This window comes from Diplodia seriata, assembly GCF_021436955.1.
Source record: "Diplodia seriata strain FDS-637 chromosome Unknown scaffold_2, whole genome shotgun sequence".
NCBI lineage: Eukaryota > Fungi > Ascomycota > Dothideomycetes > Botryosphaeriales > Botryosphaeriaceae > Diplodia > Diplodia seriata.
This window is the reverse complement of record NW_027117309.1, coordinates 45,279-61,608: the sequence shown is the minus strand read 5'-3', so window position 1 is coordinate 61,608 and position 16,330 is coordinate 45,279. Positions and strand designations below refer to the sequence as shown.

At 60.5% G+C, this 16,330-nt stretch overlaps 5 protein-coding genes across 5 annotated transcripts; 3 read left to right on the top strand and 2 right to left on the bottom strand.

Annotated features, from left to right (window-relative positions):
* Positions 1–2,493: 2,493 nt before the first annotated feature.
* HST2_1 (Sir2 histone deacetylase Hst2) lies at positions 2,494–6,111 on the bottom strand (the record flags this gene model as incomplete). Its single annotated transcript, XM_066772905.1, has 7 exons — positions 2,494–3,627; positions 3,704–3,930; positions 4,358–4,506; positions 4,556–4,722; positions 4,767–5,815; positions 5,870–5,930; positions 5,992–6,111. 7 exons carry the CDS (start codon positions 6,109–6,111, stop codon positions 2,494–2,496), a joined length of 2,907 nt encoding a protein of 968 aa, XP_066635472.1.
* Positions 6,112–7,820: 1,709 nt separating this feature from the next.
* SLS55_001410 (uncharacterized protein) lies at positions 7,821–8,316 on the bottom strand (the record flags this gene model as incomplete). The annotated part of the gene is made up of 2 exons (XM_066772904.1): positions 7,821–8,269; positions 8,310–8,316. 2 exons carry the CDS (start codon positions 8,314–8,316, stop codon positions 7,821–7,823), a joined length of 456 nt encoding a protein of 151 aa, XP_066635471.1.
* Positions 8,317–8,895: 579 nt separating this feature from the next.
* On the top strand, positions 8,896–9,763 carry SLS55_001409 (uncharacterized protein; the record flags this gene model as incomplete). The annotated part of the gene is made up of 2 exons (XM_066772903.1): positions 8,896–8,904; positions 9,173–9,763. 2 exons carry the CDS (start codon positions 8,896–8,898, stop codon positions 9,761–9,763), a joined length of 600 nt encoding a protein of 199 aa, XP_066635470.1.
* A 1,173-nt stretch (positions 9,764–10,936) lies between these two features.
* Positions 10,937–11,625, top strand: SLS55_001408 (uncharacterized protein; the record flags this gene model as incomplete). Its single annotated transcript, XM_066772902.1, has 3 exons — positions 10,937–11,209; positions 11,269–11,373; positions 11,431–11,625. 3 exons carry the CDS (start codon positions 10,937–10,939, stop codon positions 11,623–11,625), a joined length of 573 nt encoding a protein of 190 aa, XP_066635469.1.
* A 2,252-nt stretch (positions 11,626–13,877) lies between these two features.
* SLS55_001407 (uncharacterized protein) lies at positions 13,878–16,217 on the top strand (the record flags this gene model as incomplete). The annotated part of the gene is made up of 5 exons (XM_066772901.1): positions 13,878–14,598; positions 14,645–14,940; positions 14,994–15,428; positions 15,485–15,729; positions 15,776–16,217. 5 exons carry the CDS (start codon positions 13,878–13,880, stop codon positions 16,215–16,217), a joined length of 2,139 nt encoding a protein of 712 aa, XP_066635468.1.
* Positions 16,218–16,330: the final 113 nt, after the last annotated feature.

The window sequence follows — 16,330 nt, the reverse complement described above, 5'->3', positions numbered from 1 at the left end:
CAAAGAAAACCAACACCCCGTACGACGCCGCGGGGACCCAAACCGCAAACACCAGCACCGCACACGCCGCCGTCGCCCCGCCCGCGACCTCGACCCTGCCGAACCGATCGCTCGCCCACCCCAACGCCGGCCTGCCCACGGCCGTCCCCAGATTCAAAAACGCCGTCACGGCCGCCGCCCGGCCATCCCCCAGCCCCAGCACGTCGCGGCCGAACGCCGACAAGCTATACAGCAGCGTCATATACCCCAGCATGCTCGCAAAAGCCCAGCCGAGCAGCAGGACGACCTTCTCCCTCCGCAACAACGCCGCGTCGAACCCGCGTATCCTTGCGTGCACCGCCTCGTTGCGCCCCCGAACCAACGCGATGGCGACGAGGTTGACGGCGCCCGACGCGATCGCCAGCATCCGCAGCGCCCACGCCGTCCCGGCGGCGTCGATGACGCGCGCCGACGCGAACGAAAACGCGATGCCCCCCACGCCGGACCCCGCCGACACGATGCCGTTGGCGAGCGAGCGCCGCGCCGCGAACCACTGCGACGTGACGGCGGCCGAGGGCAGGTAGGCGAGGCCGATGCCGGCGCCGACGAGGGCGCCTTGGGTGAGGTAGAGCTGCCAGATGGACGAGGAGGAGGCGAAGGAGGCGAGGAGGTAGCCGCCGGTTTGGACGAAGGTGCCGAAGAGCATGGGCGCGTGGATGCCGTACCGCCGCGTGAGGACGGTGATGGGCGTGGCGAGGGAGAGGGCGCAGCCGAATTGGAGGCCGCCGATGAAGGCGTAGTCGAGCGGGGTGGCGGTGGGGTGCGTGGCCGAGGTGAGGTAGTGGGAGAGGAAGACGCCGTAGGTCTTTTTTTTTTTTTTTTTTTTTGGTGTTAGATGTGTGAGTAGGTGTGGCGGTCGAGGGGCTCGGAAGGATGTTGTATTGGAAGGTCGGAAGGGGAAAGTTCGAGGTTGTTGCTGGCTGCTGCTACATGGATAGATGGACGGAATATCTTGATCTCACTTACGGCTGCTATGCCCCACGTGCAGGCGTTCAAGAAGAAGACGCAACCTACGCACACCCAGCCGTATCCGCCATCCGGTGGCGCGGCAGATGGGTCTTGTTCGACGATGACGCTACTACCGTCGGTGGTTGCTTGGTCGGTCGTAGCTGTGGCGGCCGCGGCGACGCCTGAGATTTCCGTGTCGTTGCCCATCGTTGCAAGATTAACTCTTTGGATCGATGGCGGGGCTTGGCGGTGATGGTGTGCAGAAGCGGCAAGTAGCAACAATGAGCGAGAATCAGGTACGAAATGTGCCGAAGCTCAAGTCCAACTTGGTACCAACTTCGGGGTTTCCAGACAGAAAGTGTCGGAAAAGCTGGGCGGTCGATGTCCAGCTCGATTGGGAGACAAGGCCATCAGAGGGCGCCCATGTTTTATGATTCTTCGTGTGGAACAAGATGGTCGCCGTTTAACACGCTCCGCCCTCGGCGTCTCCTGCCGAAGGGGGGCGGGGTCAGATGTCAGCGGCTGGGTTGCGCCATTGCGGTTGATTGCATGGGCTTACCCCACTTTGGGAAGTCGTGGAAAGGGACGGCTCGGATAACCCGCATGCACGACAGCCACTCGCAGGCGGACGGCGGGCGGGCCGCGGCTGACTGATCGTTGTCGTTGATCATCAGATAAGACAAGGCACTTCGACTGTCGACCTTTTTTTGGGAGGAGGGTGTTTGAGGAGCGGTGTCGGCGGTGGCGGTGAGCCAGATCGGCTTGTTTGCGCAGCGTCATGTCGAGATTGGGCTCGGTGTTCGACGGCTGTGCCCGCTCCGTAGGTGAGTACTGCGGTGACGCGGGGCCGGGCATCGGCGGGGATGAAATGCATTCACTCGTCGTCGCCGCAGACCTTCTTTGGGTTACCGACGAGTGGCGTCACCGTTGCAGCAGGTACTTCCGGGTATTCGGTTCGCGAGCGTTGGTTTAGAGTAGAAGCCCTACGTGACGTGAGCTGCATGGCTTTGTGACTCTCTGGCGGAAAACCACCCGACCGCTGGCCTCTATCGGCGTGCGAACCCTCGCCGTGTCTCGGCAGTCTTTAGAATGTGCATGGACGCTCCAACCGACGGGTTGCAAGACTATCTGCCAGTAACGTGCGACAGCGGGTTGAAAATTAAATAGGTCGTGAAATTCTATCTGGACGTGATCGTATATAAGTCTGTATGGGTTGAAATTCGCATCTACATCGGGACATCTGCATCAATTGTCCACGTGGAAAGACATTGGTGTGGTGCCGATAGGCGTGCTGGTGGGCCGCACCGACTGAGGCGGGAGACAAAACAGAGCGTGGGCATGATTCTATACACTCATGCACTCTTCCTGCGCGAGCAATTAAGTCCAACAACCAGCCAAACACACATCCGCATCCAATACTCACATCTACCACATTCAGGCCAACGGATTCACCCATCCCACCCGAGCATCGTCACGGGCTCAATTCCTCGCACAAGCTTCATCCCCCTACAGCGACGGCTTATTCGCAATATGCGAAAAAACGTGCGCCAAACTGCCATTATGCTGGTCGCGCGGCACCTTTGGCGTGGCGTCGGGTCTGATATCGCCCGCGCTCTCGACCCTGCTCTCGCCGTCGTCCGCCACGTTGCCCAAGTCGGGCGCGGCGGCGACTTCCTTTTCGGGTTCAGGTTCGGCACCGGGAGGAGGAGGAGGGCCGGCGGTGGTGCGGGCGGTTCCCGCCTTCTTTTCGACGTGGTTCTCCAGCCACCTGTGCTGGTTGTCGGCCAGCTTGAGCATGTGGTCGACCTGCCTGCTCAGCCGCTCGACCTCGTCCTCGACGGCCTCGTCCTTGGTCCGCGGCGGCTCCTTCTTGCCCGAGTCCGCAGCAGCCTTGGGCGCCGTCCGGGCCCAGAGCGCCTCCAGCTCGTCGAGCCAGCCGCAAGCCTCGGCCAGCCGGCGCACGCCCGCGTCGCAGTCGTCCAGCAGCAGGACGTCGTCGGGGCGGGCGCCGAGGGAGCCGACCTGCTCCTTGTTGATGAGCACGCGCGGGCAGGCGTCCCCGACGAAGTTGGGCAGGCTGGCGAAGGGCTGCACGCTGAGGCTGGTGCCCATGACGACGCACAGGTCGGCCTCGGCCGGCGCGTCGCGCGCGTCGAAGAAGGCGGCCGGCAGCTGCTCGCCGAAGAAGACGATCTTGGGCTTGACGAGGCCGTCGCAGCCCTCCCGCCGGCAGCGCGGCGGCTCCATGCTGCGGATGTGCTCCCTCATGGCGTCGTCCGGGTAGTCCTGGCCGCAGTCGATGCAGGCCTGGCCGGCGAAGCTGCCGTGGGCCTCGACGATGGCGTCGCCCGGCACGCCGGCCTCGCGCTCGAGGCAGTCGATGTTCTGGGTGAAGAGCTTGTGGAGGAGGCCCTTGTCGTGCACGAGACGCATGAACGAGTGGGTGATGGTGGGCCGGTACTTGCCCGGGTACAGCTCGTGGGCGAGGGTGTAGAAGGGCAGTGGGTTGTTGCGGAAGTAGGAGATGTCGAAGACGGCCTCGGCGTAGGGCAGGTTCAGCCGCGCGAGGTTGGCGTAGAGGCCGGTGTCCGGGCTGCGGAAGTCGGGGATGCCCGCGGAGGTGCTGATGCCGGCGCCGACCTGGGCATGGGCGTGTCTGTTAGCCGGCGGTGGTTGGGCGTATTTATTCGGGAGGGGGAGAGAGAGAGAGGCGGACCATGAAGACGACGCGCTTGGCGCGGCCATCGCGAATGTACTTTGCGATGCCGTCGAGGGAGCGGGAGTCGAGGGTCGAGGGCGGCACGCTCTCGTCCACGACGGAGCTTTCGTCCTGGCCCATTCTCCAGCCACGCCCAGCTCGTCCAGGCTTCCCGCGGTTCGGATTCTTGTCTTTGCCGGGCTTGCCCTGGGGGGCCTGCTGGCGGTGCGGCTTGTGCTTGCGGCCTATGGTGGCGAGTGAAACGAGATTGCGGAGTCGGCGATACACGACGGGCCGCGAGCTTGGAAAGGCGACGGCAGTGGTTCAGGGAGCGGAGCGATGGTCGCGGAGTTGTAGCAGGCAGCAAGCAATGATGGGATTTCTTCGCGCGCAGTCGCAACGCAACGAGCGTCATAGCTCAGCTTGAGTCCCGCCCCCGCGCGCCCGCACGAGTCATGCCGCACCGCCCGCCGGCGCACATGAGTCGGGCGTCTCACCCCCACGTGCGGCGAGTGACACCAACGCCGTGACACGACAACGACGCTGCAACAACAAGCTTGCTGAAACCAAGCATCTGCATTTCATCTAAACTACATCCCTACCGCCTGCCGAAACCAACAAGCATCCCCGACCGTGCGTCCACCGCCTGCATGTGCGCGTCTGCCGCTCAACGGATGGGCTTGGCCGTCACCCAGAGCTCCGGCTTTTGCCACAGCGTGTAGATGTCCTGGTCCGCCCAGTCGGCGCTCTCGCCGCACAGCTCCAGCTCAAAGTGCCACAGCACCTTGGCCATGATGATGCGCATCTCGTGGTACGCCAGGCTGTCGACGTCAGCGTCGCCACGGGGAGAAGGAGGAAGGGGGATCTCACTTTTTGCCCAGGCAGTTGCGCGGCCCGAACGAGAAGGGCTGCAGCACCTCCTTGCGGTCGCCGTCGTAGCCCGTGTCCGGCAGCCAGCGCTCCGGCACGAAGGCGTCGGGGTCCTTGAAGTTGCGCGGCGACCGGTAAGCCGACCAGTTGTGCACCGACAGCCGCGTCTACACAGGTCAGCATCGCCAGCGCTGCCAAGGGCAACACATACCTTTTCGGGCACCCACTCGCCGCAGATGACGTTGCCGCCCGCCGGCGTCTCGCGCGGCAGGCCAATGGGCACGGGCGGGTACATCCTCAGCGCCTCCTCGAAGCACGCGTTCAGGTATGGCAGCCGCGGCAGCCGCTCGACCGTGAGCTCGTCCTCGGCCAGCGCCCGCACCTCGCCCGCCGCCCGGTCCATCTTGTCGCGGTTGCGCAGGAGGTAGTAGGTCAGCCCGCTGAGCAGCGTGGCCGTGGTCTCGGTGCCCGCGATCATGAACAGCGACGAGTTGGCGTGCATCTTGCCGACGCTGAGCCGGCCCTTGTGCTTCTCCAGCACCAGGCTCCAGATGTCGGGCTTGCCGTTGACGCCCTTCTCCAGCCGCCGGTCGACGCGGGCGTACGCGTGCCGGAAGTGCAGCATCATCTGCTCGCCCAGCCCGCGCGGCAGCCACAGGCTGCAAAGCTTGCCCAGCAGCGGGTACTCCAGCCGCATGCGCGTCATGTGCTGCGCCTTGATGTTGCCGTACACGGCCTTGACCCACGGCGTGTACTCGCTCTGCTCCAGCAGCCCGAGCGGCTCGCCGAACGTCAGGTCGCCCGTGATGTCGAACGTCGCGCAGTTGTACAGCTTGACCATGCCCAGCTTGCCCGCCGCGTCCGCCTTGATCGTGCGGTACATGTTGGCGACCATCTGGTCCGCGTACCCCTTGATCAGTGGCTCCTGCAGCTTCAGCGCCCGGTCGCTGAAGGCGTTGGAGAAGATGCGCCGCACCGCCCCGTGCTCCTGTATGTCGCCCTCAGAGACCAGGTGGCGCTCGCCGTTCAGATCCGGTTCGTAGAAGCGCGTGTCCTTGCCGTTCTCCTTGCGCCCGCCCGTCCGGTGGCCGTAGATGTCCTTCCAGGCTTGGGGGCTGATGTAGCTGAGTCGGTCGGGGCCCAGCCGGACAACCTCGCCGTACCTTTCGTGTTGCCTTTGGGTCCATCGTTCAATGCGACCTCCGAAGCCGATGGACCACCAGACCAGAGAGCTCACACTGGCATACTTGGGTCCTGGGACTACCGATGATCGTTAACTCGACCGAGATCCATCTTGACACCCGAGTAACTCACATTTACTCAGTGGGTGGAAGTAGACATTGTACACGGCCGTGGCAATGAGCTTAACAACGATCTGCCATGGCACACATCAGCGGCCCACTTCGGGAGCATGGGAAGCAGGCAGGTCAGCATACCAGGGACGCAACGCCGGCCAAGAGCAATGGCAGGTTCTGAAGAACAACAAGCCGGGATGGGAGTTGTTGAATCGGGAATTTTCCCAAGTCCGCAATGTTTCGGGAACCCAGGCTTTCCATGGCGGCGGTAACGAGGGGAGAGTTGGTGACGGGAATTTGGTTTCTGGTCCCGTCCCAACTGTTGGGGTTTATATAGGCCTGCGAAAGGCCAAGCACGAATCACTCCCCACGGCACGGAGCGCCCTAATCCATTGCCGAAACTCCCTGGGACCTTGCTGGTCGCTGCTGCAACGGAAGACGGGTGGCTACTAACCCGGCCTTTGTGCGAGGCGGTGATGGCACTGCAGGGATCGGTGTTAGTGTGGAGTAAGGCAGGCGGGAGATGGCCTTGCCGCTGCCAAGCCGTGTTTGGCATCCTCAGTGGGCTGACGGGAGATGCGCCGTGGCGGGCCGCAGGGAGCCAGATCTTAAACGGGTGCGCAGTGCAAGCCCCCGAGGCTGGTCCATGACCTCCCAATCTCGACCCCGCATCCCATCGACACAATCGACTGGCTCGGATGAGGCAGTTCTCTGGCCCGGGTGGGCGAGTAACGTCAAGGTGCATGGTGGAGGATGAAGTGGTGAAACTGGAGCCGCAGAAAGTGGATACGTCCGTTTCGATGGCATACTATGCCTCGTTCCGGTTATCAGTGATGGCCTGTCGCGGATGGTGCGACTCGGGGATAATCCCACATGCGGAGCTGACGAAGCAGAACGGTGTAACGGCGAAGCAACGCTAGACATGGGCAGGTGCACCGCCTTGTCGATCAGCAGCGTACTTCTGGGTGACGGTGCTGCCGTCAGCCGCTATAACTTTATCAGGCCGCCTATAGATGCAGAGCGGGGTAGCTCGTGTAGGCCGCGACAGGCCTCATGGCCAAGGTCGAAGCACCGGTGCCATGTCAAGGCCAAATTGTGCAGCCGTGTACGGACATGCTGGTCCCGTGGCCGGGGAAAGCGACAGATGTGATGCGGGTCTCGGAGCATGTGTTGCTGCCCCCCTGTCGGGTTGCTGCCGAAGTAACGGCCAATGCCCACTTTCTTGCTGCTTTCTTCTCTTCCCACCCATTGCTCTTCCAAGCTTCTTATGATCCAACATTCCCTCGTCTTTTATCGCGGAGGTTGTCACTGTATGCCATAGCCACGACACTGGCCGCTCTTGAGTTGCATTGCTTGGAATGGTCCATTTCTGCGCTCCTGTCGGCTCGCTTCGGTACGCTTCGGCAACTGTCGCCAATGCTCCATTGCCATTCGCCCTGTTCGTCCGTCAGATTCTCTGCAAACAGGCTGATATTGAAAGCCGAACGATGACATGTATTTCCTCTTTCAACTCTTGCTATCGCGGAGATGTCGCGTTGGTACTCACGTGAACCTTCCATAGGCTTTCAAATCCGACTTCCATTCAACGAAATCTCCGATAATCAGCGCCTTCTCTCGCCTCGGTACGGTAGGTGCATCTTCGTGGTCATGTTTCGCGCGACAAAGCGATGAAAGGTGGGTGGGTACGGCGTCTTATACCTGTGGTCGAAACGATCTGCGAGTGCAATCCTTCGCCGCAAAGCAATCCTGCGCGGCTGCGGCACAGACTGACGGCCAATCGCAAAGTCCTTCCGGACAGCTCAAGATGATAACGCGAGTCATGTCCGGTCGTGACTAGCCGGCGTCATGATACGCATTTGACTCTGGCTCTGTCCTCAAATTCATCTACTGTCAGGTTGACGACTGCCGGAAATTCCACCCCGAGTCGCATCTTCATCAACAGATTCACAGATCCCAACAATAATACCGGCTCATGCCTTGCGCTCAGCTCCGAGTTTCTCGCGCCATATCCGCTTGCCCTCTCCCTCAGGCTCAGTGCCGACGTAATTTCCGTTTTCGTCTTTGGCCCAGTACTTCAAGTACTCCCCTCGCGTCATCTTCACGTTCAAAATCGGCTGCTTTCCCTTGTTACCAAGCTTCCTGCCGAGCTTTGCCATCCACGACGACCGCCTTTCGGTTGCCGGCGGATGGGACTCTGACTCCGGATCCTCCAGGTCTTCTGCGGGTATCGGTACGTTGATGATGGATTCGTCGGTGAACCTGAATGGCAGCAGGTTCGGCGCACCGCTGCCGCTAAACGATCCGCAGTCCATGTTCGAGATGCCCGGGTGAAAGTCCGGTTTCCTGCAGGAGGTTGTGAGCGGAATAGACATGGGGCACAGCGGGAAGGTACACACGGCCGGCCGGCTGCCGTAAAGTGCTCCGTGTCAGCCATCTCCGACGTTTCGATGGTTGCTGACGACCCATGGACCGCACTTCCCTTCTCCTGGGCAGTGGTCGTATGATCGGTTTCCGGAATCATGATTTTCGCAGCCATCGTTCCCGTTGTCGTTGTAGCCTGTGCCGGAGTCGGAGACAGCTCGACTTATACCCGAGCTTCTCAGCTTTGCTACTAAAAACGCCACCTTCCACCTTTTGATCGCCTGACCTTCCACCTATCGCAGGCAAACCCTCAGTGTTGATCATTGTTGTAAAAATAGACACTCTCTTCTTGACACTCCCACATTCTTCAAGTCGAACGAAGATGTCGCAATTATTCTTCAAGTCCGTCAGTGTTCACCACAGGGCAAGGGATGATCGGAAATGGTGTGGACTTCACCCGCCCTGTCAGTAGTGCCATGGCCAAACCTGGACCAAGAACAAAAGGCCGAAAGAGGAAGGCATGCTATACCCGGTCCGGGTTCGCTTGATGCCTCGCGTCCTCGAATCACTCTTCTCTGTTACCTGCTTGGCTCGGCTCGGACATGCCACATTCGCACGAGGCTACGTTCGCGACATCCCTTGTTGGCGCTATCACGTGCCAAGCTCGCCGAAACCGTTGTCTTCATGCAGGGGGTTACCCAGGTGGCCCCTTCCCCATCAACTGTAGCCCTGTCAAACGAAGGTAGCTTACCGTGCTGTTGTTGAAGCAGCGTATAAAACCTTGTCTGAGCACCAACTCACTCACCAAGCATCGACCGCATCTTCCAGCGTGCCCATAAGACCATCTCTTCAAAGCCAACACTGAACCAACATCCAAAATGCGCTTCACAGCCCCAAGCCGCCTGCTCCTCCTGAGCAGCCTCTCCCTCACCGCCGTGCACTGTCAAGTGACCGACGACAGTGCATCAAAGTCGGCGGCAGCAACATCCGCAGCGGCAACAACACTCGCTGCAGCAACATCTGCAGCGGCAACAACCCTCGCAGCGGCAACAACACTCGCGTCGTCTTCAACATCATCATCGTCGTCGTCGTCGTCTTGGTCGTCTTCGTCGTCGCCGTCATCGTCGTCGTACTCGTACAGCACTGGCTTCCAGACATCCAGACCATCCCAAATCAGCATCGCCAGCACCCTAAAGCCATCGCGGTCGCGACGGACGCGGACAGTGACACGGACAGTGACGCGAACGCGGACACTGCGGGCCTCGCATTCCTACGAGACCAGCACGAGTGTCGACCCCTCGACTTGGAGCCACATCTCCGACCCGACGTACGGCGGTATGACGCCGCCTCGCTCTACGACAACTCGCTCTACGTCCACTGGATCTACGTCGACTCGATCTGGGTTGGCTCGATCGACGTCGACTGGATCCACGTCAACTCAATCAACGTCGACTCGATCTACGTCGACTCGATCTACGTTGACTCGATCTGCGTTGACTCGATCAACGCTGACTCGATCTGCTTCGACCACCATTACGGGCACGGCTGGTAGTGTTCCCATTGCCGCCGCGGAACTGTTCCAGGTCGACGATAGCGCCAACAGTACGATCGATAGCGGCGATGTTGAATACGACGACGACGAGGCGGTCGAGACGTCGTACGAGACCAGCACGGTCCTGGATTCGGCGTCGTGGGCCGACATTGGCTACGAGACGTCCAGCACAGCCAGCCCGACGGACGAGTCGTATGAGACGACGAGCACGAGCACAGCCAGCCCGACGGACGAGTCGTACGAGACGACGACGACGACGACGGAAGAGCCAGAGGATACCACCACAACCAGCGAGGAGACCACCACAACCACGGAAGCGCCGGCTGATAGCACCACGACCACGAGCGAGGAGACCACGACGACGACGGACGAGCCAAGCGGGGAGACCACGACCACGGCGTACGATTCATCTGAGACTACGTCAACGACGACATCAACGACGACGGTCGCGCCAAGCGATGAGACCACGACGTACGACTCGTCTGAGACGACAACGACGTCGACGACGGAAGAGCCAAGTGATGAGACGACGACGTCAAAGGACGATGCTGTCGCCAAGAGACAGGCCACTAGCAGCAGCAGCGGCAGCGGTACTCGCTCGTCCTCGGGCGCGACGGTTGAGATCACGCTCGGGAGCAAGACGACGTCGACGTTGACCACGACAGGGACTCGGTCTGCGACTCGGTCGGCTTCAGGCTCGGGCTCGGGTTCGGGAACGGTGATGGCGGCATCGGCGAGCGCGTCGAGTGGTGCGTCGCGGCGGTATCAGTTCCCCGGGTTCTTTGCCGTGTTCAGGTTGTTCTGAGGTGTTGGAGAGAGGTGGGTGGATTTGTTGAGTCGGGGTTCGGTGGCATTGCTTTGGTGCGCTTGACGGAAAGAAACGCACGCTTGCTTGTTGCGGGTGGTGGCGGACGGCTGTAATGGAACTGTGTTGTCGGATGGGAAAAGAAAGGTCTTCTTGCAGTAGTTATCAACTGATTTTCCCCGCGACTCTCTTGTCTCGTAACTTCAATGCCCGACTTGTGAGATTGTTGATTTGGGTAAGTGAAGCGTGGCGGCGGGGGCGGAAGCACAGCAGAAGCTTGGGCCCCACATCACGTCATTGCGACCGACGCGCTGTTGCACGAAACGCGTCCTCCGCCAAAGCCCTTTCTCACTTATCCAACCAACTCCATGCTCAATCTTGCCATTCGCCGCTTCAGCCCAATCGCGCGGTTTTCCACCCGTTCGCGCGTTGCTACTATCGGCCGCTACCGCTACCTGTACGGAGACGACGAGATGCCCAAGGGAACTGCCGCCGCTCGCGGTCGCAAACGCGCCGCCGCCAACGATTACGAGGACGATGGCTTCGTCGTAGCAGACGAGGGATCCGTGGCCAAGAAAGCGAAGAACAGCCAGCCCTCGGAAGGAAAGCAGGTGGACAACGAGGGCAATGTCTACTGGGAGGTGAGACCGAAACGCGCCCGCAATTGAGACTGTGCTGACCCCACCCGCCTCTCACTCAGCTGTCGAGCAGACGCCGCGTCACCGTCTCCGAGTACAGCGGAAAGCCGTTGATTAGCGTCCGCGAATACTACGAGAAAGAGGGCGCGCAGATGCCCGGCAGAAAGGTGCGTCGGCCGCCCCATCGTTCCACACTCGTACCCTGGCTGATACGACCCTTGCAGGGAATCTCTCTTAGCCTCGACCAGTACAACGCGCTGATGGGCCTGCTCCCCGAGGTTGAGGCCGCTCTGGCAAAAATGGGTCAGACAGTGGTAAGACCGAATTTCGAAGGGTCGGGCAGTGCTGTGGCCGGCGACGAGGCTGGCAGCGACAGCGGCAAGGCTAATCACGAAGCGACGAGTGAGGAAGACGAATGATGCGTCTCCCCTTGCGGCGCGGACACATACACCAGGGTCCACTGTTTCAGCCCGCACCTTTCGACGTGGTTCAAATAAGGTTAACATGGCTTGACGTGGTACGATGTCAGGGCTTCAGCGAGGCGTGGCTTCTTTTCTCCTGCTTGCCCCCATATCCAAACAGCTTCACGCCTTTTGCTATCTCCAGCTGTACCAATTTACATTCCGTTCGCTGCTCGCTACCGTTGTCGCTGTGCTGATGGGCGCCATGGTTCTACTTCTGACTGCCCCGGTGCTGAACGTGGTACGTCGCCTGCCAACGGGCCAAAGTAGAACAGAGCCAATTGAAAACAGTTCCTTCCCGCCGGAGAGGTCGTTTTTTCTCTCACAGCCGTACTTTTGCTCCCCGTCTGTCGTACTTTAAGAAGGCGCCTTCCAGCAGCGACTGCCCCCCTCACCACACCACCGCCGCGCCCATCCGCCGCCATCGCACTGTCTCAACAAGCGACGGCCTTCATTCTCCCCAAGACACAACACCCGCACCGCGACTCACACGCGAAAATGTCAAACCCCTTCCCTTCCGACTGGAGCCTCGCCTCCCCGAAAGAGCAACCGGCGCTGCCCGCTGGGCCGCCCCTCGCGTTGCTCCGCAACCGCACCATCTATAACTCCCTCAACTACTGCAGCCAGATCCTGTCAAGCTTCTCGCTCGACTCATCATCACCCTCATCACCACCCGCGCTCGAAAGCGGCCTGTCGACCCGCGACTCATCAAGTCCGCCGTCGCCCATCACACCCATCACACCCGGAGGAAAGCAATATACAACGTCGGCTGCCGCCTGCTCCGCATTCCTTCCCTTTTCGCCACGCGCGGCGAAACGGCAGCGATCCGACAAGGAAATGCGCACCCTGTCCGACTCCCAGCTCGGGCTGCAGCTGGCGATCATCCTGTCCGAAGAACAACTCCCTCAAGAGCGGTGGGAGTCGTTGCCGCCTTTCGCACCACCGGCGGCAGCATCGTCTCGCCCCTCGCCACAATCATCCCGTCGGCGAATGGTGCTGAGGCACAGTGAGGGGCCCTTCGGCGACGCGATACCGCATTTGGATTTGGACGCAGTGCAGGAGGTGGATGAGGAGGGGATTGGCAGCTGCGGCGGAGGAGCTGGAGCACCTGCAGCCGCGGCACCAGAGGCGGAAGCTTCAGGCGAGGTCGTCGACTACGCGGTGCGGCTCAACGCTGCTGGCAGCCGCAGAAGCAGAAGTGAGCTGGCGAAGTATGCAGGGCGATCCGTCGCGCCACGTGATTTGCTGTTTTTGTAGCGAGCTGGCTGGGCTGGTTGGCCGTCGGGAGTGCATGACATGCCAGGAGGCCCGGCGACGCGTGCCACGTCGGATGGGCGGCGGCGCTCGCCTGGTGAATGAGAGTCGACGATATAGAATGAGATACCCCCCGACAGCAATGAGAGATGTCGTATTTGGTCTCCGCTTTTTCGGTGATGGTAATTGAGTCGTTATTTCTTCGGGGTCTTGCAAGTGATACAGGAATTCAGCCACTCAGCTCAGACAGTGCAGCCTGCATCAGTGTAGTGCAGAGTCTACACTAGTGTGAGGCTGGCCAATTACGTTAGCTGAGAAGTGCAGAATGGAGCGCGGAAGGGTGAGGTGTAGCCGAGGTAGGTAGTACCCGTAATCGAGACGCCTGCGCGGACTTGCCTTTTCATCAAAATCTTGGGCATTTGATCCAGTGCCTAACCGCAGCAATGATACCGCTTCCAGGCGGATGACGTCCGAAATGTTACAAATTTGTTACCAGATTGGGAAAGAGGATGGGCTGCCTCGTGTTCGGCGCGCGACGCGAGTCAGGGGCGTCGTTTCGCCGCCGTTGTCGCGGGCCGTTTTTCGCGCACAACCATCGCATCCTCCGCCTCACGCCGGCATCCTTTTGCAGTCAATTGGCATGGCAGCTCGCCGCAGCACGCAAAGAGGCCAAGCGTGGTAGGGCTGAGGGATGGGGCACCCTAAGGCCTTGTCAGCGCGCGATTTTATAGCTTCGACTCGGCGGCTTCCAAGCTCTCCTAAGCTCTCCCGCACAGCCTCGATTCGCTCCTCGCGCTTCTCCAGCTGCTGCGCGCGGGCCAGGCTGCCACAATTCAACCCGCACGCCGTCATGCCCATAGAAAGCGGCCAGCACGCCTCGCTCCGCCTTCCACAGCTTCCATTGCAGCGACAGGCTCGCATTCCTCGCTGCCACGCTACCATCCCCCCACCAAGCCATGTCTGAATCCTCCAATGGCGCTCAGCGCAACTCGTTCCTGTCCCGAGCGGTATGCACGACGCCCTCCCTGTTGCGCCACGTGCTGACGCCATCTGCTGCTACAGTGCGAAAACTGTCGCTTGAGAAAAGTGTGTCCTCCAGCTGCCTACGCCGCGCCGCATGGACTGACACAGCCCAGATCAGATGCGACAAAGCCATCCCGTGCTCCAGCTGCAAGACGCTGGGCATCGCTTGCCAGGCCGCCGCCCGCTCCGCCGAGCACCGCCCGCGTGTTGTCATCTCCAGCCAGTACGAAAAGCAGATCGAACTGATCCAGCAGCGCCTTGCCTCGATCGAGAGGAGCGTCAAGGACATTTCGCTGTCGCGCGGCACCACGCCTGCTGCTCGCTCGTCGCCCGGGAACGAACGCGGCCCCTCGGCCTCGGCCCACGATTCGCCCTCGACCCTCATCGCCGCCTATGAGGGAGATTCCTCTTTCGGCTCGCAGACGCTGCAGGCCGGGGAGGCGGCCGATCGCACCATCGCGCGTGTGCTTGGCGGCGCCTCGACGGCCGAGGTGCGCAGTGCGCTCTCGTCGTTGCGGGACAGCCTCGAGACGCACGACTCGTCGACCCGCGTGCACGACGCCTACCTTTCCCCATCCGCTCCCCGCGCCGGCCCGCCCGAGCTAACCCTGCCGCCCGTCGAGCTTGTTGTGGCCATTGTGCGGAGGATCAAGGGTGCGTCTAGTCAATGCTTCTCGGGCCATACTGACCTCGACCCCAGTCCACCCGCCCTTCTCGCTCGTCGGCTACTGCTGGCGAGACCTTCAGCAGCTCGAGAAGCTCTGCCAGAAAATCTACTTCCCCTCCGACTCTGTTGCACCCGGCTCCCTGACGCTCATGCACGGCATTCTTTTCTTCACTTTGAGAGACTACATAACTGAAAACGACAACGCCCTTTCTAACTGGGACCTCCATACCTACGCCGAGCTTTGCGAGCACAACTTCTACCAATGCCTGGAGAGATACGAGAGCCTTGTCGTCCCAACGCTTGAGAACATCCAGTCTTTGATGCTTGCGGTATGCACCCTCCTTTGCCAGCTTGTTCTTGGCTGTGAGTTGACTCCTGGAAGGCTACAAGGGCGCAAGAGCAGTCCAAAGTCCAGCTGGTCTGGACATACGTAGCTGCCGGTCACGCCATGTGCCAGACTCTCGGCTACCACAGAGCGTCACACCTGAAGAATGACAATTTCGAGACTGCTGAAGTAAAACGACACTCTTTCTGGACCCTTTACATGCTGGACAAAAATCTCTCTCTTTGTCTCGGGCGGAAAAGCAATTTCCAGGACGATGACATTGACGTTGAGTTTTATAAAGTCTCGCCGAATGTCAGGTTTCGTGCGTGGGATGAGATTGCGCATGCATCGATCCGCTTCGCGAGAGTCCAAGGCGAGGTTTATGATCGGCTATACTCGATTGGTGCATCCAAAGCATCTTCCGAGCAGAGATTGTTGGCGGTAGAAGAACTGACGCAAAGAATGGTGGACCTGCGAAACGAGCTGGTGGCGGTACGGACCACGTCCCGTTTTGCTGTTTGAATGCACAGCTGACATATTGACATCAGATCGACGCCAGTGGGGCCGAGTATGGAGAACACCTTGATAGCATGGTGCATGCGGCAGACTTTATTGCGTACACGGTCCTCACCACCATATACCGAGCGCAAACTTCAACCGGCACGGGTACGGAGATCAGCTCCAAGTGCTTCGAGACGGCACGGCTTGGGTTGCAAGCGCATTTGAAATGTTTCGAATCGTTCCAGAGCAGCAGCATGCTTGAGCAGATGGACTATGTTACCTGGTTCGCGCAGTGGAACCCAAATCATCCTCTTGTCCTGATGTGCTGACGGGAGCAGGATTTTACTTTACCCCACCTTCACCCCTTTCGTCGTCATCTTCACACATGCGATTGCGACAATGTCGACGGAAGATCTCAAGCTGCTGCAAGAGACAACGGGGACCCTGGACCAGGCCAAGCACGTCTCGGAGGGCGCGCTGCGGCTGTACACGGTGTGCAAGGCGTTTACGGACGCAGCCGAGGTTCTGATAAACTCACGGCAGACGCTCACCGGGATGCAGCAGCACGACGACGGCTCCCTGGTGTTTCCGGCCGTGACGGACCCTCACCCACCCATGTCCGCCCAAGACTTTGTGTGGCCGACGTGGCCGGTGCCGGCGCATGGACTGGATGCGGGCAATATGGACATGTCAATGTTTCTGGGCAACTGGCTGGGCGCAAACAGGCCGGTCATGGACATGCTGAACCTCGACGGGACGGACCAAGAGCTGGGCATGTAAGACACTTCGGGTTGGCGTCTTGGTAGGGTCGACTTTGCGGTGATTGTGGAGGCGTTGACGGAATTCAAGATTCACAGCGGGAGCGTTGGCGTGGGACAGGCACCCACTTATCA